This window comes from Tubulanus polymorphus, chromosome 2 (genome assembly GCF_964204645.1).
Source record: "Tubulanus polymorphus chromosome 2, tnTubPoly1.2, whole genome shotgun sequence".
In the NCBI taxonomy this organism is placed as follows: Eukaryota; Metazoa; Nemertea; class Palaeonemertea; order Tubulaniformes; family Tubulanidae; genus Tubulanus; species Tubulanus polymorphus.
In genome coordinates, this window is record NC_134026.1 from 18,722,824 (window position 1) to 18,750,711 (window position 27,888).

Consider the following 27,888-nt stretch of genomic DNA (forward strand, 5'->3'; position numbering starts at 1 on the left):
TCCTATCCCTCCTATCTAGTTATCTTCTTTCGCACTATATCCAACTCACTGTATATAATAGGCCTATACTTCTACCTGTTAGTACTGTATATCGATGCCAAAATACTGGCAAACAGTATATTACCTGAATAACTCTTGAAACTATAATACCATAGTAATCACTGCGTAGGTGGTTCACTAGTCTATACTTGTTAGATATCCCTCAATAAATGGGCATTATTTGATCAATGTCAACATACCTCCAAACATCATAACCTACTTTCTCATATCAGACTGGCAATTTTGACAATCGATTTATCTAAATGCTTGTAGAAGAAACAACACCTTATATAGAATACATATGCTAGGCCTATAATAGTACTATTACTATACACACTTGCATGTAGAAGAATAATGTAATGCTTGCCGTGTCATAAACAATTCATTGACTCACTGGTTCAATAATATAATCAACTTAAAGCATTACTACGACTCTACATAAATAGGTTGTATGATCAAATAATCTGAGGATATCTATCAAACTTAATTCTTACCGAAGAAGTAATTTATGAATCACAGTTCGCTAATCCAACTTCTGTGTATTTCCTGGTTAGTTTGTGATATAGCCACAAATTGAATGGTGGCGTTATAGATTGGCAATGGGCAGAAATTTTCCTAGAATTTAAAATTTGATATCTTTTTTATTCAAATCCTGATTGTATGTGGTTAGACCAAATTAAATTTCATCTTAAAGCCTCACAATGAATACAGGAACAACCATATTGAATGAAAAATACAAAATTATGATTTATTTTCATAATAAACTTGTTCATTAACAGTGTACACTAATAACAATAATCATTCAAAAACCCTGATTAACTTAACTTAATCTTATATTTCATAACATATTTAGTTTCTGATTATAAAGTATGCCTATATAATTCAACAGTATAAAGATTGCACGCGATATATTTTTTTTATTAATTACATGGTAGTGTTTGAATATATCAAAAAAATTCAAACTTTTATACGTTCATCAAATCTTAACATCAATATTAAATTCAACACGATAAAAAATAAATTCAAGAATAACAAAAAAAACTTAATTGCACAGAGCTATAGTTCATAAAAACTTATTAGTTATTGCACTTCATTGTTATTTCAGTAGTGAAATAGGAGGTTTGGATGGATCTTAAGATAGCTTAACGACACTAAAAATACATTTTGCAGTTTATATCCAGCGATAGATGCAAAATATTACGTTGTATAAACAAAAATCAATTTGATTTATAAGTTTTAACAATTAAATAATCTATTTGTCTCAAGGTCCCACCGGACAATACAGTTACCGGTTCATTTTTATTAATTTATAGTCAAGTGAAATTTTCACATTCCTAATTAATGTTTTGGACCATTTCACATAGTACCGGTACTTGCAGCTTTGGACGAGAGTCCTGCGTGCAAAAAGATCTGGCTTTTCAAACAGGCTTTACTAAACTCAACATCTATCTGCATACCGCTAATTTTCATTCCAACCTTTGAACTTTATAGTACCATCGCAAAATACAGATTTTCTATTACACATGCCAAAATTGCACTTGTTTAGCAGTAAACATTTACTGCATACAGATAATGCTGGTATGTGGGCCCCTTGATCTCATACAACATTCGTTAACTTATTTTCCTAAAATCATTTCTGTTTACACTTGTACATGTACAGCGATTATAGAATGCGTAGATAGATTTCGATACAAATTTTGGTTTCCTCATAGCACGAACATCTATCTTAAACTGCTGAACTGTCGAAAGGTAATATATACGATCTCGAAAAGCTGGGCTCTCACTCCTGAGAATTGCACTTTTAAGTTCAATTTAACTGCTTTCCACTTCATCACAAAGCGTCTCCCACCGTCTTCCCGGCGATATACGTATGTAACTGAATGGATGACTTTGTTCGACTTTCAATTGTACCACTCCAACGCATTCTGCAAATAAAGCATCATATTGGTAGATATATATTCATAAGCGTATATGTAAAGCAAGGTCTTTTTTAATAGCTTGGTTTACGGGGTAGACCTATTAAAATATCATTTCGGAAAAAAAATTCCCTTAGTGAGATAAAATCACTTATTGAAGGAAAAGGGAACTGCCGATATGGCAATATACATATGTTCAAACAAATGATTCTTGGAAAGTTCGAATTCTGGACACTGTGCTCAAATTTTTCATTCCACAAGTGGGAATTAAGAAAAATGTATTTTTATTTGACTTTTCTTTAAATTTCGGGAGGTGGTTCCCTTAAACCAAGCTATTAAAAAAAGGCCTAAAGCAATTATAGTGAAACCCCCGATACACCGCCCTCCCATTTACCGCCCTCCCATTTACCGCCTTCCTCGCCTACCGCCAGGATTTCTAAATGTACATCTCTATACAAATACATAGTAAAACACCCCCGATATACCGCCATACCCTCTATACTGCCAAAATCGTTATACACCGATGTGGGCGGTATATCGGGGGTTGACTGTATTCCCTAAATTACAAAGCTTATCGACCTTTCATAAGTGGTTTGCAGGAATAATCCTAACAAAATTTACCCAGAAAACTGGTCAAAGGTGCACATGAAAATCACAAGTAAAGTACTTTCTGCATATGCACACTTGTTTCTGAATGAGTTAGTGATACAAGCTGCCCGCCTCAGGTTATACGACAGAACCAGAAGTGACTGGATTTTGAGAAACTGATTCATCACCATGTCCTAGCAACCTGCCACTGACTGCCAGTGACCAAAAAATTGTCAGTCACTGCAATGTTCTGGTCAAGCAGGACTCGTACGCGACTGATTGCTGCCAAATTGCGGCTGTACTGTGTCACTGTGTCAAGTGGGGTCCATTGCTTAAAAGTAAGTTAGGGGCTGTCCAAGATCAAAAGTGCAAAATTTTGACCCCTTCCTCCATGTCCACATTGCTCTAACCCCCTTCCCCCTTGTCCATCAGACAAAAAGCAGTCAAAGACATCGGATATCCAGTCACGCAAAATATCTTTTTTTTCAGATACTTCATCTGATAATAATTTCAGATAATCATCTAATAACATTATATATTCTGAACTACAGTTTGTTATTCCATACATTATCTTGAAAACAGTATATACGTGAACTATTTCTCCGTTGATTCAAAGTTGAAGTAATCTGATTACTTATCTAGGTAATGCGCTACATGATTCGTTCTGGCAGGAAGAATCCAAACATCCAAACATTCCCCTCCCCCTTGCCCACTTAAGTCCAAAATTCCCAAATCCCTCGACCCTGGACATCTTTTATGGGACAGCCATTATTTCAGAGCTGCTAACCTATGAAAAGTGCAAATCGGTAATAAATTTAATATTCTTCTCTGTAACATTTCATTGAAATATAAATGAAAATGTTCAAATCAATCAGTAATCAACAGGCAGCTCTCAGTAACATCTTTAATATTTCTGTACACGTTAACCCTTTCAGTGCTGACATCAATACCCTATAGTGCGGGAGATAATTCGAAAATGTTTGAAAAATTCCGCTCTAGTGTGTTGAATAACGGGAATACCACTATACAGACCTGCCAACATTGAATTTTTCAAGATAGTAACATTTTTCAAATTTGCCAGTATTTTTTAGATTTTGCCAGTGACCCACTAGAGTTGATGTTACCTTTGCCAGTAACATTTTCAATATGGCCAGTAACGAATTTTCGGATTAAAATCAGAATATAGAATATTAAAACTACTAAAGAAATTAATTTTAACGAAGAAGACGGAGAACCCTCCGAATTTTCCAGATTTGACAAAACGTCGTGAACTTCGTCCGCCATTTGCAACATTCATGACAATTTGAGCGATGAAAATTACTCGTTGTAACCGAAAATTCGCTAGACTGGTTCCCGGTATTACTCGTTGTAACCGAAAATTCGCTAGACTGGTTCCCGGCTGTATGGAAACTTTGTGACAATTACTCAAATAAAAACCAAATTTCCCCGTAATAAATGTTAATAAACCATTAAAATACCGATTATGTACTGCAAAATTACCTTTATTGACATAATATAAGGAGATTTTTATTGAGGCCGTATTTATTTGCTCATTCGCGTAACATCGGAACGATATTGGAAAAAAGCGTATTCCATTGCCTGTGCCAGTAACGCCGTATTACCGCGGGTAGCACCGGAACGGAATACGGCAAAAACGTAACGGTTGGCAGGTGTGACTATAGTGCGTCTACACCACGGTGCAGTTAATCGTTAGTTACTAATATTTCACTATGTTTGAGGTGCTGCCATCTTTTAATAGAGATAAAAACTTATTACTAATTACATCAATACACCGCAGTGCGGTGTACTAGCAAAATCCATCACCAATTTATAGACGGCACTGCGGTGTAGACACACTGAAAGGGTTTTAAACAAATCAAATCAGTATTTCGTGTTATAAACGAGTAACAATTACTGAAAATCAGGAACTGTTGGAAGATCTGTTACTTACAGGGTCTGATCTAAGGAATGAAAGCCACTTGCCCCGGGGGGGAAGCATATCAGAAATTTTGCTTGCCCCTCCAAAAACTACTTGCCCTACACAGGCAGTCCAATTGGTGGCACTATCATCTGTTGTATCGACTGGGAAAAAAGCTTTGTGACGCAAAATTGCACTAGCCCGGTGGACAAGTGATAATGATAACCTACTTGCCCTGATGAGAATAAACTTGTCCCGGGCAATCGGACAAGTGCTTAGATCGGACCCTGATTACACCAGTGGATAGGTGGCATAGTGGCAATTAAAACTTCATTGTTACTACAGTATTCAGCTGATGATAAACTTAATCAAATTTGAGCAACTGGCCCAGTGATTGTTGAAAATGGCAGCATAGTTTCCTATTTCACACATTCCATTTTCAACCCTATATATGACAAGGGCCGATTAGATCACCGCACATGATACAGAAAGCCGGGGAACAACTTTTCAGCACCTCAGAAAGTTTTGACTAATGTCATTCCTGACTGAAGAATGAATTTCATCTGTAGTTCTATGAATACAAAAATTTCTAAGGAAAGTAGGATCAAATCCCGACATCTTTATACAAATTTCAAGAATGATTTCAGAATTTTTACAGATTAAGAGTTCAAATTGAGTTATTCAAATACCCCTCTAACATATGCCTCTTAACAATTTGTCACGATCAGCATAGGCATTTTTGCCCATAACTTGATCAATAACAACTGGCTTTTCGATACATGAGTCTCGATCACAAGAGCAGGCGCAAATTGACACAGATCAGGCCCTGAGTCAAATTTGGCCCATGCCTAATTAGAGACCGTGCTTATGCGTTAACCACTCACTAGATACTTAAACAAAGTGAAATGAGTCACTTCTGGAACCAGTAGCAATTCACACGCAATTATTTTAGCCATGCTAAAATTTGGCTTGGGCCTGGTCCAATGTTTTCGGTCACGTCAAATTTGACACTGGACAAAAACGCTTGTGTGATAGCAGCTAACGATTTGTTCCATTCTATTTTCTGTTAAGTTAAGGGCACTATAGGAGTGAATTTCAAGGTGGAAATTAGGGAACATGTTTATCAGATTTTGAGAGATGTCAGACATACGCTTTTCCAATCGACAAAAATGATAGCTGCAGCTAAAAATCGTAATTACAACAGCAATGAATATGATTTGCTGAAAAAAGAGTAAGGAGGAGAACAGAAGAAAAACACCAAAGAACTTACCCAACAAAAACTGAAACCACAGAGCTACAGTAACGCGTTCCATTTCCGAAGGTTTGCAAAGATCCGCAAAATAGATTTGCCGTATGTCCGATTGCAGGATCAATTGTTTTACGCATTTCTTCATTCTTCTACGACTATCGTTTCTATTTTCTAACACCGGAGATGATGGTGGAAGCACCGGCGGTTCGGCGAATGACGGGATCTCTTCGGGAATCGGGTCGTCGATGACGGCGGCGGGTTGCATCGAAATGTTGTGATCACTATCATCGATCGGCGGCTGCATAAATGTTGCATCCCCGGGTCTTTCAAATGATCTAACATCGAAATAAAAACAGACACTTAGAGTCATTCTAGAGAGTATGGCGGTATACAGGGGGTGTCTTACAATTTTTTTTTGAATGGAGATGTACATCGAGAAAACCTGGCGGTATATAGGAGGGTAGTATATTGGAGTTTGACTGTACATTGTTCTTCCGAGAATCATTGGATATATCTCCACAAGGGCTCGATAAGGCCTTTTCTTTTTAATCACATCAGCATACAGATTTCTTTCAACAAACTAGAGTACCACAGGTCCTGTGCTCTCGAGGTCCAGTTTTTTAGAATATTTATGAAAACATTTACATTGTTCATTCAACTATTCCTTAAATTACGGAATTTAAGACCGCTACGGTGTCAACCCTTGGTGCAAGGTGGCCGTTCACACCAAGTGATGTAGTCATCCGTTTATTAATTCACCTTGTAAAATAAATTTATGAATAATTGATAAAATATTATTCAAAAATCTATTCATTATTGTGATGAACTTCTATCACCATTCAATCCAACATAACGTGAAATAATTTTGAATACAAAGTTGCCGGATCTATTTTTGCAGCGTATTTAACCCCATTTATTGGATCTTTCGTTAATTCAATGACTGTAAAAATGTTGCGCTTTGGTTCGCAGTAAACATACACAACACAATGCCGACACCCTTGTTGTAGCTCTATCGTTCCTCGAGAGTTAAAAATGGGCAGGCGAAGGGGGAAAAATCAAAATTAAAATTTTTTTTTATCGTAAAATAGGCGTTTTAAGATGGAAGTGACTGACAGAACAACAAAAGAATATTCAAGAAATCCAATGGATGGGAGCAACTATATCTATACAAGTTGAACTATGACCATTAGTCTCGTGGGTTAGGGTCATTGACATAAACGTATGTTGCCATGTGTTGGTTGTTCAAGGAAAATTTGAAAACTGCTAATCTAAGGTGAATCAAAATCTATAGAAACTGACAAAATATCTGACTGGAAAATGAGGGTTCAGCTCCCTCTTTTAGCAGCTACTGGTTGATAAAGGAGATTTTCAAGAAAATTGCTGAAGAAAGTTTCCCTCGGACCATCGATTGATACATCAAATAACTATGTTAGTATTCGCAATATTTCGCAAACACATCCCGGATAAAATTCCCAAATATTTTCAACCTGAAATACAATTACTAATTCCGAAGTCGTTCCCGTTTTCCTTGTACTGTGCAAACCATGTTTCATACAGGATTACGTCGTACAGTAGATCGCGCTTACTCTGGATCATTTGGTAATCCGGTTTGCGAAAATTCCAGATTATACGTCACAAAATAACAAACCCTTCATAAACAGGTGTGGACCATAAGATCATAAACTGAGCATTAGGCAACACCAAAAGAAAATCCTGTTTCTCCGGCAGGGCAATCACCAAAATGGGTAGGTAGGTAGGACATTTTTTTAAAATTTTTATAGAAAAAAAAAATATCGTTTATTCTTCTATCAGTGGGTAGGTTGCTGTAAACAATTTTTACTGAACTAAATTTTTAGTCAGGAATATGATTAACAGCTAGTAGACCACAATAATAAAAGGAAATTGAGGTGTTTGTACAATTAACTATAAAAAAACTATATTTTGAACATATTTCACGGAATTCCTGGAATTCCTACAATCCAAAGTCGCCAGCAAAGTCCAATGGATTAGCAAAGTGGTCTGAGCATGGCTGCGCCATTTCCAGAATCAAATTTTAAATCCGATATAATAAAATGTTATTATGATGTTGATCTCAAAGCCGACATCACGATTTGGAGAAAAAATATTTATGAGAAAGGAGTTTGGTAGTCGGTCGGCCACATATATACTTTTGCAAAAAAGTTACTTCACCTAAAATTTTGAAAAAGGGTTGGTAGGCGATTATATTTTATTCTGAAAATGATTATTTGAAATGAGGAAATATCGGGTCGGTAGGGCCCGAGAAACAGGGTTTTCTTTTGGTGTGGCCTTAGGGAGGTATTAACATGGTTGTGATAGATTCCTGATGTACCTGTGATGGGTGTGCGACGTTTCTCGCGAATTCACGATCGAATCTCGAATGGATTGTTGTTGAGGCGTTTCTGTGGCAGATTGGTGGCGGAGTTGAGACTAGAAGATAAACAAGATTGGTGGTGGAGTTGAGACTAGAAGACAACCAGAAATACATCATCATCAACCATACATGACACCAAAGATCGCTATTTGTTGTGTATTTTGATGACACACATGCAGGCAAAATGTGTGAAAATGTGTGAGCGTGTAGGCAAAATGTGTGAGCGGTGTGGCTGAATGGTTAGAGCGTTAAGCTCTGGGAAGCCAGGTCGTGGGTTCCCACCCTGTACATTACCATAGTGTCCTCGGGCATGACACATCCTCATTGCCTCTCTCCACCCACGAGTAAAATGGGTACCTGGCCTGATAGATGACTCCCGAGCGCTTGTTAGCCGCTCGGTGTTACTTCCTACCAGGGAAAGATGACTGATACATGTTAGAGTAATAAAATGGCCGGGGTAATAATACCGAAAAATGTTAAGTGCTCTGAGCAGCTTCGCTGTATTTAGCGCTATATAAGACACATATTATTATTATTATTATTATAAAATGACCGATTACAGCCAACAGTCGATGTAACGTACCCCCTCCCCATAAACTGCTACCCTCACTTAATGTGAATTGTTTTCTTGAAACGGAACATCTGTATTTTTCTCTTCAAACTAGTAACTAACCCCAGATCTTGAATATTCAATTGAAGGATTCAACTTGAACTACAGTAGAAATGTCTTATACAATGAAATGCATATGATGTGCCCTAGAGCACTGCACTCTTGGATCTGGAATAGAGGCATCCTCCCTCGGCAGGGATTCGAACCTGATGGCATTGCTACACTCAGCCATGGCACGAACCCCTGCCACACTAGACCTGGTGTGCAGTTTTGCCGCATGAAAACTTGTGTATAATCGCTGAGGTAGATTTCAAGGAAGAACTATAAATGGAAAAACCCGGGCTGAGATAAAAAGGGATATCTGATTGGCTAATAATGACACCGTCTAGCTGCGCATGTAGCTGGGCACTTGGTCTAGTGGGGCAGGGTCTCGATGCCATCAGGTACAAATCCCTGCCGGGGGAGGAAAGAGTAGAGGGGGCTTCAATTCATTTTGCTTACCATACTAATAGTCGATGCCGTTTCATCAATACCAGAGCTACCAGCCGAGCCACCACTCTCATCTAATCAAAGCAAAAAATTTACACACTAGTGCTAGAAAACTGCCATGAAAGATCTACTATTTTTTCGCAAATCCAAAGTTTATTCAATCAAAACAATTTCTAGATCCTGCACATCATTACAGTCAACCATTAGAACAAAATTTTTCAATTACAGTTGAGCTTTTCATACTGTAAACTGCAATCACGTTTTTAAATTAGTGGGAATGTGATTAAAAAATATGATCCATCGTATCTTCGTATTTTTGTGAACCCTAGTATACATTTACCAGTAATTTACCTGTGAAAGGAGGGTCAGATGCTTGGCATGTGACATAATTTCTCGTTATCATGGAAGCCAGTCCTGCATTGAAGAATTTATGTCTTCCTGAAATGGAAAAGTAACTACTTTTGACTAAACCATGTAGTATAGACTTTTGCATCTAAGGACATAATACTGATTGATTTAGTTGAATGTAAATCTATTTCATCATGTTATATTCTAGTATACTTGTTGTATCAGTGACTAGTGTCCGGGATATCATAACAAGTTTTCAGCATCAAGCTTACAGCTAGCAGTTTTGATACATGCTATTTTTAATTTTCAAAACATGAGAATTAAGCTTTTAGTTATTTATCTTTGAGGACAAAAATTCATTTAAAGATGAGAAGAAACAAGTGTGACCCAACACTTAAACACCAATCTGACTGTTTACTGTCTCTGTAGTTCATAATTATGAGTGAATACCTGGTAAGTTTAACAATAGAGTATCAACATCTTGACCATGAATCAATTCATCACTGACCCTTTTGAGCTGCAACATGAAATTCAGTAAAGATGAATAAATCTCTTTGGTGAAATACATACATGTAACATAGCTTTCAAGGTTCATACAGTTTGCAGTCTTTGATTCTCCATACTTTGCATAATTTTTCTAGAGCCAAATGACCAATTCTCATGCTGCTAAATGAGGTATGCACTTATATTCAGAAAAAATTGAAAATTTGGCCTTTAATAAAAGAATAATCCAGACCACAATTCCATCTATATCATAACCTTAATACAAAACTTGATATTCCATAACTTTCCCAAGCTTTGGAAAACAAGAAAATCTGCGTTACACATAGTTTTGAAACCAGGCCCGTGCCAAGCTTTTTTTGGGGGCAATTCTATTTTTAAAAAAGGGCACTTTTTCATCATAAAACGGGGCACTTTCTTAATTAAAGAGGGCTGATCTTAAATATGAAGTGCCTGGGTACCTGAATAAATCATTGGAGAATGGATAACTTTTCATTTTCCAAAAAGCATGAAAATGGTACCCAAATTTTGAAAAACTAGGTACTAGAAAAGTTTTCGACACCAGAGATGTAAATAGTTTTCGTATCTGCCTCATACCGTTTGACAATGAATTCCTTTCGTTGCCATGTATTTGCTGGTAACTCTTTTCGGAACATTGATGAATGCGTCGATGATTGGAAATTTGCCGTACACACGCGCTGGCGGTGTGCCAGGCTGAGGCGGCTCAATGTCTGCTAATATCAAGCGCTGCAAGAAAATAAATACAATTTCATTTTAGAATTTTGGAACGTTGTATTCATATGATCCACCGAACATGGACCAGTGGCATCTAAGAGTAATAAAAGATGGATAGGTTGTATATATGAAATATACGTAGCTGTTGTCAGATACAAATCTGACAATAATTCAAGTAAGAGGAAATTGGAATCATATTGACATTCTATTGATTGGTGTTCGAGTTTTAACTCTTTCCTGCCCGCTCCTGGTATGTACCGGGTTCAGGGAACCCGTGCATATTGTCCGCTCCCGGTATATACCGGGTTGACGTAAGCACTCACTCACCAGCGGCTGTGAGCCATACCGGGCACCGTACTAGCTAATAATCGTCAGAAAACCATCACACTAGGACGTGCTGCCATCTGCCGAATTGTTACAACGCTAATTCAAGAGTTTTAGGTGACGTTTTATAAATATAATAATTGTCGATTGTGGAGCCGTTTTGCGGAGCTGTTATTTCATGTATTTCCTGGTTTCTACATCGACACCGACAGCTGTAAAGCTATTTTTTTGGTATATATCGCTCATATACCTTACTGAGAATGCTTGTTTGATGCTTGACAGTATTTTTTTGTGATAATAGCATGATTATTCGGGTGTTCTATGTCCATTTGTGGGCAAAAAATAGGGGTACTTAGTCATATATTCTATTTACAGAGGCCTGTGGAAACTGGTGGAATTTTGTAGCTTTGGATGTTGCCATTATACCCTGAAAATATCATATACATATTCCAAGTAATAATGTTTTTATAACAGTTTAGCAAAAAAGGTCATTCATTAAAATATTGTGAAAAAGTATGTGGGCACAGGATACTGGATATAAATAAAGTATCCGGGCACGATGTCGGGAATTGTTATATGTCAGTTACCAGTAACGCACTCCCCTCAGTTCATGTAACCCCGCCTATGTAAGCCCCGCATGAACTTATGCTGTAGCGAGTAGATAAATAAATCAGAGTTTACTTAGACACCAAACATATTGGTCGTTGTTCACCTCTCCTGCGGTCTTGCTTATTTTACTCAAACCTGGACCATTTAATGTGGCAATCATAGCCCACATTCTGGTGCCGTGACCAGGATATACAAGCAGTAAATTCGGAAACTCAGCCAAGATGCCGTCGAAAGAAGAGATAATGCGAAATGCGCAAATTCGACAGATGACGAAACTTTTTGATCAGGCGAGGGAGTTACTTCATTCGGAAAGTGACGAAAGCCTAGACAAATTGTCTGGCGTCATAACTAGAATACGTACAAAATTGGAAGTTATCTCAGGATATGATTCGGAACTGATTGCGAACGCAGAGTTAGGGAAACTCGAAGACCTCGTATGTGAAACCGATGATTATATGAACGAAATAAACATCGAACTATCAACCTTCATCGGATACCTCGAACGGAAAAAGAATCAAATCGAACCGACGACGCGCATGAAATCCGAGCAACAAAAAACTGCGAAAAGACCGATCCAGTTGCCGAAGTTATCTTTGCCAACATTCGATGGCGATATTCTGAAATGGCAAACGTTCATCGATGGGTTTTTCTCGGCAGTTGATAGTGATGAGAACTTAACGAATATCCAAAAGTTCCAATATCTGTCCGCACAGCTAAAGGGCGACGCTGCAAAAACGATCGAAAACCTGAGTTTAACAAAACGAAAATTATAATCAAGCTTTGGAACTTTTGTTAAACCGGTACGGGACACCACACAAAATTGTGGCCGCATACATGAAAGCGTTATGGGAGCTTTCACCACCGAGTGATCGCGACAACTCACTACGGAATTTCTATGACTCTCTGGAATCTTATATTCGTGGATTAAATTCACTCGGAAAATCCGAAGAATCGTACGGAGATCTGTTAGTACCCATCATAATGGAAAAACTACTGAGCGGAACTAAACAACAGATTACCAGAGACCACGGTAACAATGCTTGGAGCCTGACTGATCTAAGAAAGTCACTCCTTAAAGAAATTGAGGCCTTCGAGGCTAGTATCGAAAGCCTTACGATAGAGGATGATTTTCCCGCCAATTCGGACCGTGGGAGCGTTCGCAGTTACGGCGAAAAACAGACATAATTTTTCACGGGAAAACGATCGAAAATGTGCGTTCTGCAAAAAGATCAATCACGTTGCGGTGGACTGTAAAACGTTTCCAGATGCTGAAAAACGCAGAGAAATTGTTGCTAGGGATAATTTATGCTTTAATTGTCTCTCGAGCGGTCACAAATCGACGAAATGCTTATCGAAAAACAGATGCAGAGTTACAAACTGCGGCAAAAAGCATCACACATCAGTTCATTTAGATGCAAAATCAACCACACCTGTGGCCGCAAAATCAACCGATGAGAAAGCTGACAGGGATTGACATCAGTATCTGGGCGCCGCCGATGGAACAGTGTTATTAAAAACAGCTATCGCGAACGCAAAAAGTCGCGAAGGCGTAACGACTAACGTAAACATCTTGTTCGACGAGGGCGCTCAGCGGAGTTTTATTACTCAAAGAACAGCCGAAAGATTATATATAAACAGTGAAGAAACCGAAACTATATCGATCAACACATTTGGCGCGAAACAATCAAGTGCGCGGTCACTGATTGTTGCGAACTTTACACTATGTTCTGATGAAACCGACATACCGATAACGGCGTTAATTGTTCCACAAATTGCGTCGACAATGCGAAACCAAACCGGCAGATCTATCAAAGATTTACCGTATCTGAAAGGTTTGAAATTAGCGCATCCGTTTTCTACCGAATCACACTTCGAAATCGACATTTTAATCGGTGCCGATTTCTATTGGTCAGTGGTCGGTAACCACACAATCCGCGGAAATGGACCCACGGCAGTATCTTCGAAATTAGGGTATCTTCTCTCTGGACCGCTTAGTGATTGCGATCCAATAAATACTGCACGAGTTTACAACGTGGATGTTACGTCACATCGTTCGGAGGAAGTCAACCTCCAAAAATTCTGGGATCTCGAATCCATAGGCGTAACTGATGCAACAGATGCGGATTCAAAAGAATTCAATCTACTCGACTACTGTCAATCAAGCCTGACGACATCCGACACGGGACGGTATACTGCGAAGTTGCCGTGGAAGAGTGGACACGCCCCTCTTCCGACAAATTACTATGTTACTCGAAACATAACACAATCGATGATTCGTCGGCTATCGCCGCAAATTCGAAATGTTTACCACAACATTATCATGGATCAATTATCGCGAGACTTCATCGAAGAAGTCACAGATGATGACCGAAACATAGGTCATTATATACCGCATCGCGCGGTCAAGAAGGAATCGTCAACAACCCCTATCCGTATCATCTATAACGCGTCTTAATCGACCGCGGGAAACCCTAGTTTAAATGATTGTTTGGAGACCGGTCTGACGCTGCTGAATGACCTCGGTTCAATCCTGATCAGATTCAGGTTGCATAAATTCGGATTGTCGGCGGATATCGAAAAGGCGTTTCTTCAAGTTGGTCTGCACGATGATGATCGCGAGTATACGAAATTTCTATGGTTGACTGATCCTAAGAATCCAGAAAGTGAACTCAAAACCTATCGCTTCAAGGTTATATTGTTCGGCGTGGTGAGTTCACCCTTTATATTGAATGCTACTGTTCGTTTTCATCTAAATAATTATAATAACCATGTATCACGTGACTTAGTTAAAAATATATATGTCGACAATGCGATTAGTGGATGTGAATCTGAGAGCGATCTCATGAAATACTATATGAATATCAATAGCATTATGAAAAACGGCGGATTTAAACTTCAGTCTTATGCTTCTAACCCTTCGTTACTAAAGGCCAAAGCAGATTCCGATAATTTATCGGACGAGAAAACTATTGTTTCTACGCTCAGACTCCACGCTGTCATTCAAAAACAAACAAGCGTTCGCCAATCCTGACTTGATTACCAAACGCGAAATCGTTAAGGCTGTCTCGAGCCTTTATGACCCGTTAGGATATGTCTCGCCTGTCCATATTAAGTCGAAGATGTTCGTACAGCAGTTGTGGACGGAAGGTTATGAGTGGGACGAAACCCTACCCGAGCGCGTAGTCGAATCGTGGATCTCGTTGATAACGGAATTGCGTGAAATTAGCGAAATACGCGTTGATCGACGCTACTCGAAATCGGAAGCGAAATCGGAAGCTAAGTACAAATTGCACACTTTCTGCGATGCGAGCCAATTGGCATACGGCGCTTGCGTTTATCTAAAACGTGGAGATCAGACGGTACTCGTCATGTCTAAATCGCGTGTGGCACCTATGTGGCGCGTATGTTAAAAAACATACGATACCGCAGTTAGAATTAATGGCCGCATTGATTGGTGCTAAATTAACAGATTACGTTCGAAACGGTCTGATTACTGAAATAGTCATAACAAAGTGCGTGCTCTGGTCAGATAGCCAGATTGTGTTACACTGGATCAACTCCCGAGAAAAAGCTTCCCGTCTTCGTAGCTAATCGCGTGCGTCAAATTAAATCGGTGACAACTATCGGTCGCTATAAATATTGTCCGACGAGTGACAATCCGGCTGATATGTTAAGCAGAGGAATATTGTGCAAACAAATTACGCGATGCACGCTCTGGTGGAATGGCCCTAGCTGGCTTAGCAAAGGTAATTATCCCACCTGCGACACGATCGATCGAGCAGTTTTGCTCATAACCGAAATGGACGAGGACAAACAGCCTGACGAAAAAATCTGCGAAAACAACGAAGTCGGAATATGTAACGTAATAGATCAGAACGATTTCACTTCGTTAACAAGGCTATTACGCGTAACCGCGCTAGTTCGACGATTTATTAAAAAGTTAAGACGCGAAAACCATGAATCGGATGAAATAACTGCTAACGAAATAGCAGAATGCGAAGATCTATGGAACAAAGGTGTTCAATCGAGTTACTTCAATGACGTGAAAGTTAGTTTAGAACATAAATCTAAGAAAAGGCCATCACTTGTAAAGAAACTTCGTTTGTTTTTAGAAGATGATATCATTCGTGTTGGAGGCCGTCTCCATAACGCGCCCATCGGATACGATGCAAAGTTTCCGATATTGTTACCTCATTGTAGATATAGTGAATTAATCGTACTGGATTCCCATAATAAGGTCAAACACCTCGGTACAGAATCTACTATAACCGTAGTCCGACAAAAGTATTGGATTACTCGTGTTCGTCAAGTGGCTCAGAAGTTGTTGAGAAAATGCGTCATATGCAAATATATCACCGGTAAACCGTACTCTGCAAATATATCACCGGTAAACCGTACTCGTTACCAAACTGCGCTCCGTTACAATCTTCGCGTTTGAAAGAGGCTCCACCCTTCACCGTCTGTGGTTTAGATTTCACCGGTGCACTACATCTTCGGTCGAAATCCGGGGAGGAGTCACTCGCGTATATATGCTTGTTTACTTGCGCCAACACGCGTGCCATCCATCTGGAAGTGGTAACGGACATGACTACGTCAACATTCCTACACGCGTTGAGGAGAATGGCTGCCAGACGTTCGTTACCACAGAAAATAATATCGGACAACCAATCAACCTTTATTGCGAGTAACAATGCTATCAAAAAGATATACGAATCGATCGAAACCCGAAAGTACTTCAGCCTACACCGATCAGAGTGGGTCATGATAACTCGTCGAGCCCCCTGGTTTGGTGGATTTTACGAAAGGCTAGTTGGAATAACAAAAACCGCGATCAAAAAAGTTCTGGGGCGTGCGCGAGTATCCCTGCTGGAATTGATTACGATCGTATCAGAGACTGAACAAGCTGTAAATAATCGCCCGATATCGTACTGTTCATCTGATGTGGTCGACCCAGAACCTTTAACCCCGTCACATTTCCTTCACGGTCGCGTTGGTCGCGTTCTCACGAGTTTACTGCATCTGTTCGTAAGTTACGATGAACTGACCGACCCGACGCTTGGAAATGTGCCGTCAGAATTTGAAAAACGTTCGGTGCGAATCGGTTCATTAAAACAACATCTGTGGAAACGTTGGGCTGAGGAATACGTAACAGCCCTACGCGAAAGACACATCCAATTTAAAAATCGCGGATTAACTGGGAATACCATCAGAAAGGGTGATGTCGTGTTAGTACACGACGACAATCATAATTCGCGTCTGAAATGGAAATTAGCACTGGTCGAGGAACTCGTTCCGGGGAACGACGGCTTAGTTAGAACCGCTAAGATCAAAATTTCGAATGGCAGAACTAATCGACCAATTAGCAAACTCTACCCTCTTGAAGTGCGCGCCACAGATCCCTCGAACACGTGCAAACCGGACTCAAACGTAAATTCTGCACCCGTCACACGTCATTCGACGAGAAAGGCAGCTGCCGAGGCTAGAAATAACATCAGTAGATGGGCTAACGTGCTGTCTGATACATGTAGTAGTTAATTAATTGATAACCGCTCAGGTCAACGCTAGGTCACTCGGACCTAAACAACAAACACAACGCAATGTAATAGACTGTATAATCTTAGTTTTAGAATTAATTTCAATTATACACATCATTTTTAGTTGTCAGTAGTTCCTTATCTGACTATCATAAATTTATAACAATATACATGCATCATTTATTCGAATATCGATATTATTTAGTTGTAGTAACATTTTTCTTAATTACATCTATCTATTTTCTGTCGCCCGGGAGAATGTCGGGAATTGTTATATGTCAGTTACCAGTAACGCACTCCCCTCAGTTCATGTAACCCCGCCTATGTAAGCCCCGAATGAACTTATGCTGTAGCGAGTAGATAAATAAATCAGAGTTTACTTAGACACCAAACATATTGGTCGTTGTTCACCTCTCCGGCGGTCTTGCTTATTTTACTCAAACCTGGACCATTTAATGTGGCAATCATAGCCCACACACGAAAGGGTTAAGCGACATTTGAAGTTGAAAGGATTTAAGTTGAGAAATGGAGTCTTCTGTCGATACGAGAGTTATCATTACTAGAGTAGAACGTGGAAACCACGGGTGATTGCCTTTGGCCCAGAACTTCAAATTGTTCAATTTATTCGCAATGGAATTAAGACGGGCCATTTAAAATCCATATGTCCATGCCCGTGGAAACCCATGAGCTTTGATGACCTGTACCCGTGGAGAGCGGGAACTATCGGAGGTAAACAAAATATGTACAGTATTGCGCAGGTCTCGAACTTCTGACTTATCATCAGGTGCCAGTCTTGTACTCTACTAACTGGGCCGTTGTGACAGCATAGTGATGAAATATTGTAGAATTGTTTTCTTGCAGTAAGAGCCTATAATTAGAATTCCTGCTTACTGATTGGCTGAAATTTTGTCTGCCTCCGTTTGGCCCCCTATAAATATTTTCATACCCGCTTATACCCGTTGCATTAGTTTATACAATGATTGACTACCACACAAAATTTTAAGGCCCAATTCTTTTCCACGGCGACGCTATTTGGTACAGAGTTTCGTATCAATATATAGATGTTAAGTGATATCAATTTTTCACTCAAGGCACAACAACTACTGGAAGGTAAATTTCAATTCGAGATTCACAGAAAACTGAACACGCAAACAAGTCTTCCCTACCGGCCAGAGCTGCCAAACCCTGAAAATTGTTCCGAGGGACAGAGATCCTCATTTTCCGGGACAACCAACAATTTTTATGGACATCCTAAAGATTCAGCATTCTTAAGCTTTTAACCGTAAGTCAAGACTAGGTGGAGACTGCATCATGAACAAAAGTTTCAATCACACTCAAAGTGTGGGATAGTTAAGAACCGACTACTAGCGCCACAGTGTTGTCACTTGCCAAATTAAATAAAAAGTAAATTTTCCGAGGGATAAAAATATATATGAAAAACCAAGATAATTGATGGAAGCGTCTTCAAAATATCCCCTGAAAAAGTAATAAAATGTGTAAAAAGTGCTGATTTTGGAGAACAATAATGGCTGCATCTTGACTCTGACCAGGCAGACTTTGGGCTGGAGATGTATTGTGTAAACCATACCATATGAAAGGTCTTCAAAACTTTCCAAAATAACTGGATTCTGTCTATGGACAGAGGAATGGACAGCCCTGAAAAGTGAATGCAATAATACCCTGCGGCCGGTTGCATAGTCATGGCTTAGACTTAAGACCAGTCTAAGACCAACTTAGTTCTATAGCCAATCTAACAACTTAAGACTGGTCTTAAGATTGCCTAGCGCACATCGACACTGCGATTGGAGACAATTTGTTGCAAGGCAGTTTTCGGCGCATGAGAGGAAATTGCTTGATTGTGTCGTTGTGAGCGAGCTTACGATTGGTAAGCGTCTACCTATCTCCAGTTCCAGCCAGTTGCCCATGTTCTACTTTTGAGCAACTGGTTGTACTCAATCGCAGTCATATCCGTCGATGTGCGCGCTCTGGATCTCGACGATCGACACGCGCCATGCAGTTGCTGCAACTGACCGGTTGTAACTAGATTTTGATGTGCGCGGGGTAATCGTTCGGTAGCAACTAGTTGTCTCCAATTGCAGTGTCGACGTGCGCTAGGCTTTAGACCACTTTTTGACTTAAGTCACGACTGTGCAAGTCCAAAGTGGGCTAAATATTAAAAAAAGTGTGATATTTTTACCAAGACAAAAAGCCATTTTTTTAAAATCTGCGATATTTAAATGCTTCCCGGTACAGCGAGACGAACTATAAAATTTTGTGATGGTTGGCAGCATTGACAGGCGATGATGAAACGAGATTTCACCACTAATGACAAAAACCAATTGTAAAAAGTCTTTTGTACCGTCCACTTTTCTGATCTTTGGTCATTACATAATCAGAAGATTCTATTTTTGCTGCAGTACATTAACATGTACTGTATTATACTTTCAAAACTGATTCGAGAATAAATAGATCGCACCTTTCTGCTTTTCTTATGTTTTTTTGGTACATCCGGTTTTGGCGGCAATTGAGGCGGAGTCATCCGTATTTCAGGAGATGGGTACAGATTTATATCAGCCGCTCCTGGCAGTTCAGTCGGCTCCCTGTAATCATTCAACAAAAAACACACGAATTATCACATAACCTAGCAATCTGTTCCATGAAAAGTGACTCAGATGAGCTAGCTAGAGTCAGTTACAGTCAAGGCATTAAGTCAAACATATGCGCGGGCAAAACACCACATTCTACAGCCACGTACTTGTAACAACATAAAAACAGTCGTCAGATTTCAGGCCATTTTTGGCTTAAGTAATGATTGAACCCGAGATGCATTGATAATTGGTTTCTACACTTACAGGAGAAACAAGTAATTCTACGGAAAAAATATTGGTTTTTGATAGAAAAATGAAATTATTCTGATTTTGTAATTTATTTTGGAAATTAATAGAAGTCATAAATAGAATAGAAAATCTCAAATAGTAGCAAAACAAAATCTGGCATTTTCTACCTACAAAATCCACAACATTTTGAGGGAGCCTTTCAAAAGCCAGCAGAGATCAGGGCTGCTCACAAGAACTGCAAGCATCAATGATCAATCAATAATAATTAGTACTGTAATATTCTAAGGGGCTGTTCAAAAATTATGTAACGCGTCAGGGGTGGGGGTCTAACACATTTTGTTACAGCTTGTTACAGGGGAAGGGGGGGGGTTGTAAGGACATCTGTTACATAACAAAACACATGGGAATCACAGAAGGATGAAATTCTTCATAATACCCTTTGAACTATGGATTGAATATGCTTGAAACAATAGCTAAACTATATTGAACTTAAACTTTCTGACAATAACTAATTTACAAAAACACTAAGAGTCTTGACCACTACTACTAAAAGCCATTTTGTAAAGATTGTAAAATACTAGAAATATTAATATTGCATATTGTTGGGAAAATGATCTCATACAACAACCACCTAAAAATCAATAAGTGGTGCACTATTTACTGCTAGAGTGTTACCTAGGCCTACCCAATTTCCTAATGGTTTAAATGAATAATTAGGCCTATATGGGGGGGGGGGTAATTTCATTTTCTTACATAATATCTAAGGGTGTGACGACGTGTGTGACAAGCTGTTACACAGGGGGAGGGGGTGTCTAAATTTTCCCACAATGTGTTACGTAATTTTTGAACAGCCCCCATGTGCCCATATCTTAATTTAGACAAACCAAATGATTCTCGCTGGGCCAGATTTGACTACCTTGGCATAGTTTTCACCAAAATTGAGAACAATTCAATGTCAAAGACAGTAATTTGATTAGAAGTGAACTAGAAATTATTCTGGTTTTTACGGTTAAATTTATATTTTCCGGAGTAAATATGCTCTTGAAATGGTTGCTACTCTCAAATAGTAGAGGTAGTAAAAGAAAAGTAACATCATCAAAGCTGCAGCAGGTGCATGGAAGTCATCTGTCAGGCCAGTAGATATCTGATACCAACTGGCCTGACACTTTGTCTCATTGCCTTTCTACCAGGAGTGAGATGATCATCTCGCTCCTGGCAGAGAGGCAATGAGACAAAGCGTCATCATAGAGTTCAGGCTTTTGATCTGAAATACCACATCCCGACTTTCCAGGGTTTGAATGCCTCTCGTTGAAGTTCACACCAACACACACCCTAGGCGCAAACTCTTCATCGATCTAGCACCTTGACCAAGAATTCTTGGGTGGACAGCTTCGGTGGATGGCATTCCGACCCTCCCTGGCAAGCGAGGATGGACATACCAGTTGTTGAACGTTCAACTACCAGTGCTAAATTTAGGGAGGATTCATTTGACAGCTTGGCTTACCTAACAACATCTGTTTGGTCATCTGACGGCTGCACACGATGAGGGGACAGCAAAACAGAATCGTGTTGGGGTAATTCCTGATCGATACTTTGTAACAACAAGTCGTTGTCCGGAAATCCGGGCAAGTCTTGTTCAAAAACTTGTCGATTCTAGAAATAAGAATTCTCCATTACAATCTGAATAAATTTCGTCCAAATCGTTTGTTATAAATCTCGTTATCGAACCTCGTTAATACGAATCCCATAGGCTGCAGTGAAATTGTTTCAATGGGTTTTGTATAATCGAACGTGGGTTGATATGAAGGTTTGAGTCTGGACTTCTGGAAATCATCGTGGTAATAATGGGTTTCGTATTACTAGATGTGGTTGGACTATTCTTGTAAATCTGATTAACTCCCATTTATCATATTAGGATCAGTTGTCAGCAAAATCTGACCATGGGTCACTTTCCTGACCGCCCGCTCATCTTGGACCCTCTGATAATAATTTCTGCTACCATGCTATATCTAAAATCAGTTCCCCGACATAATGATCACTCCACATTCCAATCAGCTTCATTAGTGGTTACTACAGTGTATTGACTTATCTCAACAATTCCATTCATGTCAATAATTCTACGTTTTTTTTTGTAATGATGCAACAACCTGCAATGATGCCTCTAACGACGAGCAATGGGGTAGGTTGGACAAACACTCAGGTCTGAGGAAAATTTTCTAGTTTTTCCCCTCATTTTTGACTGTCATCCCTAAGTCATAAGAAATAGCATTTATATGCTTCGAATGATAAGAATTGTATTAGAACCAATCGTTCTTTATTTAGACATGACGCTTAAACATGCAGAGATATTCCCGTCATTAAACTAAACACACTAAATCAGGGATAAATCTGAGATAAATCTGCAGTCATCACATAATCAAAAGTCAATGGTTCTAAGATTGAGTTCCCTTTCTTTTCATTGAATAGCTAGAAAATTTGACTTTCTCATAGTTAAGGAGTTTTTTTTCAAGTCGGAGGAAATCTTCCGGTCTCAAAGCATCCCACTTGCTACTCATTGTTTACTCAACAGTCAAACCTCGCTATAACAATCTCGGATATAACGAGTTATCGGTTATTACAAACCCAGAATTCCATCCCAAAATAGGACAATTTTAATGCTTCTGGATATAACGAACTATCGGTTATAACAAATCGATTTTCTTGTCCCTTGAAGTTAATAGTAACGAGGCTCCGATGTATCAATAAAATCTATGAGAAGCTGAATGATTATAAGAATATCATCATTACACTGAAATACAACACTATAAAACAAGGAAGTCCATTTATCTAAACACTATCTGCACTCACCTGATCATCAATTACTGCACTTATTTCGGGTTCTATCAATGTTATTTTTTCTGCTTGAACAGAATGTGGTGAATCTTGAGCTGAATAACACGAATTAAACGTCATCAGTTTCAGAGTAGATATACTAATCAGATCTTTTAGTTCAAAGTATCATCGAAGTAAGGATTAAATGTAGTTTTTACCTTGCCTCAATATATCTGCTGCTGTTGGTGTACAGGGGATAGTCTCGGGATGCACGACGACACATGGAGACAGTATTGGCTGCCAGAAATCCTAGATATTATTGAAGAAAAATATTTCTATATATATCGAAATGACCAGGCCGATATTTTGACAAATCTGTCAAAACTCACTCATAATTCTCTTCTGAAAAGAATTACGTGTTTTGACAGATTCATAATGACAATTAGATAGCCAAAAGGGACCACTTCAACAAACCATACGTACTACTACAATATCATCCAAATTTGGCAACGGCTGCAAATGGACTTCCTCATCAAACATGAAAGGATCGTCAAACTGAACTGATACATTGTGAGAGAGAGGATCATTCAGAATGTTACCTTTTTCTTCTCTGTAATCAAAAAATCATTTGTATACATTGTACATTTATCATACGTAAATCATTTATCGATATAGATCATAAGTTCATATTCGATGTAAGCAGATGTATGATAATGTAGTAGTTTTATCAATTGGAAAACTCCGTTTGATGAATCTTATTATCAAGCCTTCATAGATGAAAGAGCTTTTACACTTACTTTCGTTCAGGTAGATTTATATTCGAGAGTCGTGTTAGAAAATTAACTCTTTTCGACAAATTCAGGGTATCTTCTAAAAAACAAAAACATCTTTTTATCAAAGATAGTTTAACAAACCGCAGTGGGTTCATTTTTAGATACTTACACTTTGCAGGCCCAAGTTATTTGCAGTACAGGGAAATATGGGGTAGATTTTCAGTGACCTTAGATAAAATACAGGGGCCAGTTTTATAGGCAGAGGCACGCACCCTTTTTTCGGAAATGTGACCTTTGAATTTTCTACCCAAGACTTAAAAATGGTGGAATTGTGAACACATTTCATTATCAATTTCAGCTAGGAAAGTGCTCAGAATGCATCTAATTTTTCAAAATTTTCTGGAGGAGCATACCCAGACCCCGCCCCATATTTAAGTAGTGACCCAAGTAAGAAGTGTGCAACCCGTTTTCTGAAAAGCTAGATCCGCCCCTGATAGACTGGTATTAACTTAAACGTGCGTGCTAACTTAATTCATTTTCAGTCGAGTTAATCTCGGGGTTAAAGCTAATACCTGTCTATAGAACTGGCCCCAGGACCCAGTTCCACAGTTGTCTGTTATATGCACCCAGATTGAAAATTTTCAAGGACTTAACAAGGCAACTTGATACTACGAATCTACGTCCCCCACAATAAGCCAGTTAGGGAATGACGCCTAAGACACTGATCTTTAATATCGAAAAATGATGAGTGTATCCAAGGGATAACCATACTATGAAATATCATTGTCCTGCTATCAATGGTTATAAAAGAATTGAGTTTACGGGGTTTTAGGTAAAAGACCTCTACTAACCTGGACATTTGGCCCTAGAACTCCAAAATCTCTAAGGCACATCCTCTCCCCAGGGGTAATCATACTATGAAATAGCATTGTCCTGTTTTCTATGGTTCTTCTTGAATCGTGTTTACAAGGTTTCAAATAAATGACCTGAAGTGACCTAGACCTTTGATCCTCAGACCCCGAAATCAATAGGGCACATCCTCTCTCTAGGGGTTATCATACTACATAATATCAAGGTCCTGCTATCGATGGTAATTCTTGAATCACATTCACAAGGTTTCACATGAATGACATGTAGTGACCTTGACCTTTGATCCTTGGACCCCAAAATCAATAGGGGACATCCTCTACCTAGGGGTAATCATACTACGTAATATCATAGCCCTGCGATCAACGGTTCTTCTCGAATCACGTTCACAAGCTGATGCGGATGGACGGACGCAGATACCAAGTCCCCCGCCCGCAGCCTATGCCGTACGGGGAACAAAAATCAAATTTAACCAAGATTTTTAACTCTAACCACAAATCAGTAAAAGTACTCAGCCGATGATCCACTGTGCAAATCGAGACTGCCACTCATTGGGGGAAAATGCTGGAACCATTCATTCACCATGTTTTGAAATGATAACCAGTGGATAACTGACATTGTGAAAATTAAGATTGCAATGTCACCATGGAATCTATTCAATGATTTATAACTTAAACCAATTATTGAACACCTGGCCTCGGCCTGCATTAAGACTGTCCGAGTTATAAATGTAATTATTTTCGTGATTTCAATCACAGGGCTAAATCCTCATTTTTTATAATTACTTTATCTCACAGTTGATCCTAAAAATGGCCAACATTTCCCACTACAAGAACTCAATAGTCAATAAACTGGCGATTTCGAAAGAAAGAAAATAAATAAATCAAGAACCGCTAATTGTTATTAACTTTGTAAGAATTTTTGGTTCAAGTATGAAATGGATAAACATGTATCAAACCTCAGACCTTACCAAGTTTATTGGAATCCATCTAGAACTATGACCTGTATGTCGTGCTAACAAGACATCCAAGAAGTTCAGGCCAGGGATGAAAACAGGCCATTATCAAAAAGGCGGAAAATTTTAAATATCCTAATAATAACTTAGAAATAACGAATGAAAATAATCACCACTGGTTCACCCTGGCAGCCATACTAGACGGCCGATAACCTCAATAGGGGCTGTCCCAATCCCTTACCTCACCCACACCTTCTAGACTCTCTACTCACGGAAAAAATATTCTTGTTGTTTCACGTAGATTTTGAGGATTCCGTAGATAAGTTGAGATGACAGATAAAGTGATAACCGTGGAAACTTCACACCTATCTCTTCGCATCTCCCCCGCTGAACTACAATATGTCGGATTAAATCGTCGCTGAAATGAGAAAAAAAAATAACTGGTACCTTTGGTTTAATTTTTCTTAAATGATTGCACACATTTTGACAATCGTACAAAATATGAATAAATAGGGGCTATTCATCACCAAGCAAGATCAAGTGAAGCATATTCATCAAAATTCGTATTATGATCTTATTCAATAGTTAACTTACCCATGTATATACCAGTAAAAAATTTTATTTTTTCAATAAACACTGAACTTGAATAAATGTTTGGGCTGTGCACAAATTTTCTGCACGTGCACTGACTATTTGCTATGCATGTGACATCATACGGGCTATACAGTGTGAATACAATGTGCACTGTACACACATTATCAGTGTAAATTTTATTGGTTTTTTCCTACTCGATGCCAACTGAATTCATGATTAAGTATTGGTATTATCATACCTTTAATCATTTAAATATAATCAAATCATATAATTTTTTACCTTTAATCGGCACAACAGCGCGGCCGCCGACAAAGTAAACACGACTAATATGAGATTTTAACAGTACTATCATAGTTTCCATCGCCTCTTGGAGGCTTATATACCGCATGCTGATGAATGTACTATGCACAAAAAGCAGGTCATATAGACAGGGATAACAAAAATTTAAAATCCATGAATATCAATATGAATCTAGAAGTTCGCACTAGCTTGAATTCAGCGTGTAACCCCTAAATGTCATCATCAGCGTTATCTACATGGGTGTCAAATGCAATGATTTTGAAACACTAATTGAAATATTTTTCTATTCAAATACACTACCACAATTAAAATAACTGTTGACATGTATCGTTGATTTAAAGCCATGAACACAGGAGTCGGAACAGGGAAAAATCAATGTGCAATGGGAAGAAAATAGTCCTCCGACTTTCGGTAAGGGATTTCAACTGATTTTCTTTTTTGGGATCGAGAAAAGTGCTAAGAGATAAAAACTTTGAAATATAAATTTCTTGGAAAAAGGGAAAATCAGGACCATCAACAAACATCGGATAAGCGATTATCCGACTTTCACCGATCCGCCTTACGCTATATATTTCACAAAATCTGCTATACCTGTTGCAGAACGTTCCTATTACGCAAATGAGTTGCTTTCGAATACCACTTTGTCATCAAAATAACCACTGGCACACACAAAATTAATTCAGAAGTTCGAATACATTCAAATGAATTTTTTCTCGATTAGATTGCCCTTCCTTAACCCTTTCAGTGCTGACTTACTAATACCCTATAGTGCTGAAGATGATTTGAAAATTCTGAAAAATTCCACCCTAGTGTGTTGAATAACGGGAATAGCACTATAGTGCGTCTACACCCTGGCGCGGTATATCGTTAGTTACTAATATTTCACTATGTTTGACAGGTGCTGCCATCTTTCAAGAGAGATAATTAGTAATTACTAATTAAATCAATACACCGCAGTGCAGTGCACTAGCAAAATCCATCACTGATTCGTTCACCGCACTGCGGTGTAGATGCACTGAAAGGGTTAAACTATGACAAAACTAATTGTTTCTATGGTTTTAGCCATCAACAATAGTATAACCAAGGACTCATGTACTAAACATGTACATTAGAATGATCAGTTTACTTACCACGATCGATTAATATCAACTTTAAGATAATCCCTCCTACTCAGACTTCTGCCATGAGTCGCAGCAAGCCTGCAAAATGAAACGTTTCCTAATTTTCAGTTTAACAATGAATGAATGTATTAAATCATAGCGTAATGACAATGTGATTAGTAAGCTTGTTCATGTTGCACTATCAATGCCAGCCATGAGCCTCCTCAAGTAAGGCATGACAATCAAGCCCATTTCATTTAATCTGATTGGGTACACTGGATTTTATGGTCGAAATTTTCCATATCCAATTCATTTGTTAGCATTTTAAGTCATATCTGACATTTTCTGAATTTCTTTAAGACTGATGGTTAGATTTGATTAACATTTCCAGCTGACCGC

The 27,888-nt window shown here is 38.8% G+C and overlaps 1 protein-coding gene across 1 annotated transcript; it reads right to left on the reverse strand.

The window, feature by feature from the left end:
* Positions 1 to 946: 946 nt before the first annotated feature.
* LOC141898993 (uncharacterized) lies at positions 947 to 26,477 on the reverse strand. Its single transcript, XM_074785142.1, has 15 exons — positions 26,369 to 26,477; positions 25,768 to 25,887; positions 23,698 to 23,770; positions 23,384 to 23,510; positions 23,119 to 23,209; positions 22,937 to 23,016; positions 21,594 to 21,742; positions 19,729 to 19,852; positions 10,648 to 10,797; positions 10,000 to 10,066; positions 9,553 to 9,639; positions 9,214 to 9,275; positions 8,061 to 8,158; positions 5,732 to 6,045; positions 947 to 1,964 (listed from the first exon to the last, which is right to left on the reverse strand). Exons 1-15 carry the CDS (start codon positions 26,475 to 26,477, stop codon positions 1,852 to 1,854), a joined length of 1,764 nt encoding a protein of 587 aa, XP_074641243.1. The 3' UTR covers positions 947 to 1,851.
* Between the last annotated feature and the right edge of the window lie 1,411 nt (positions 26,478 to 27,888).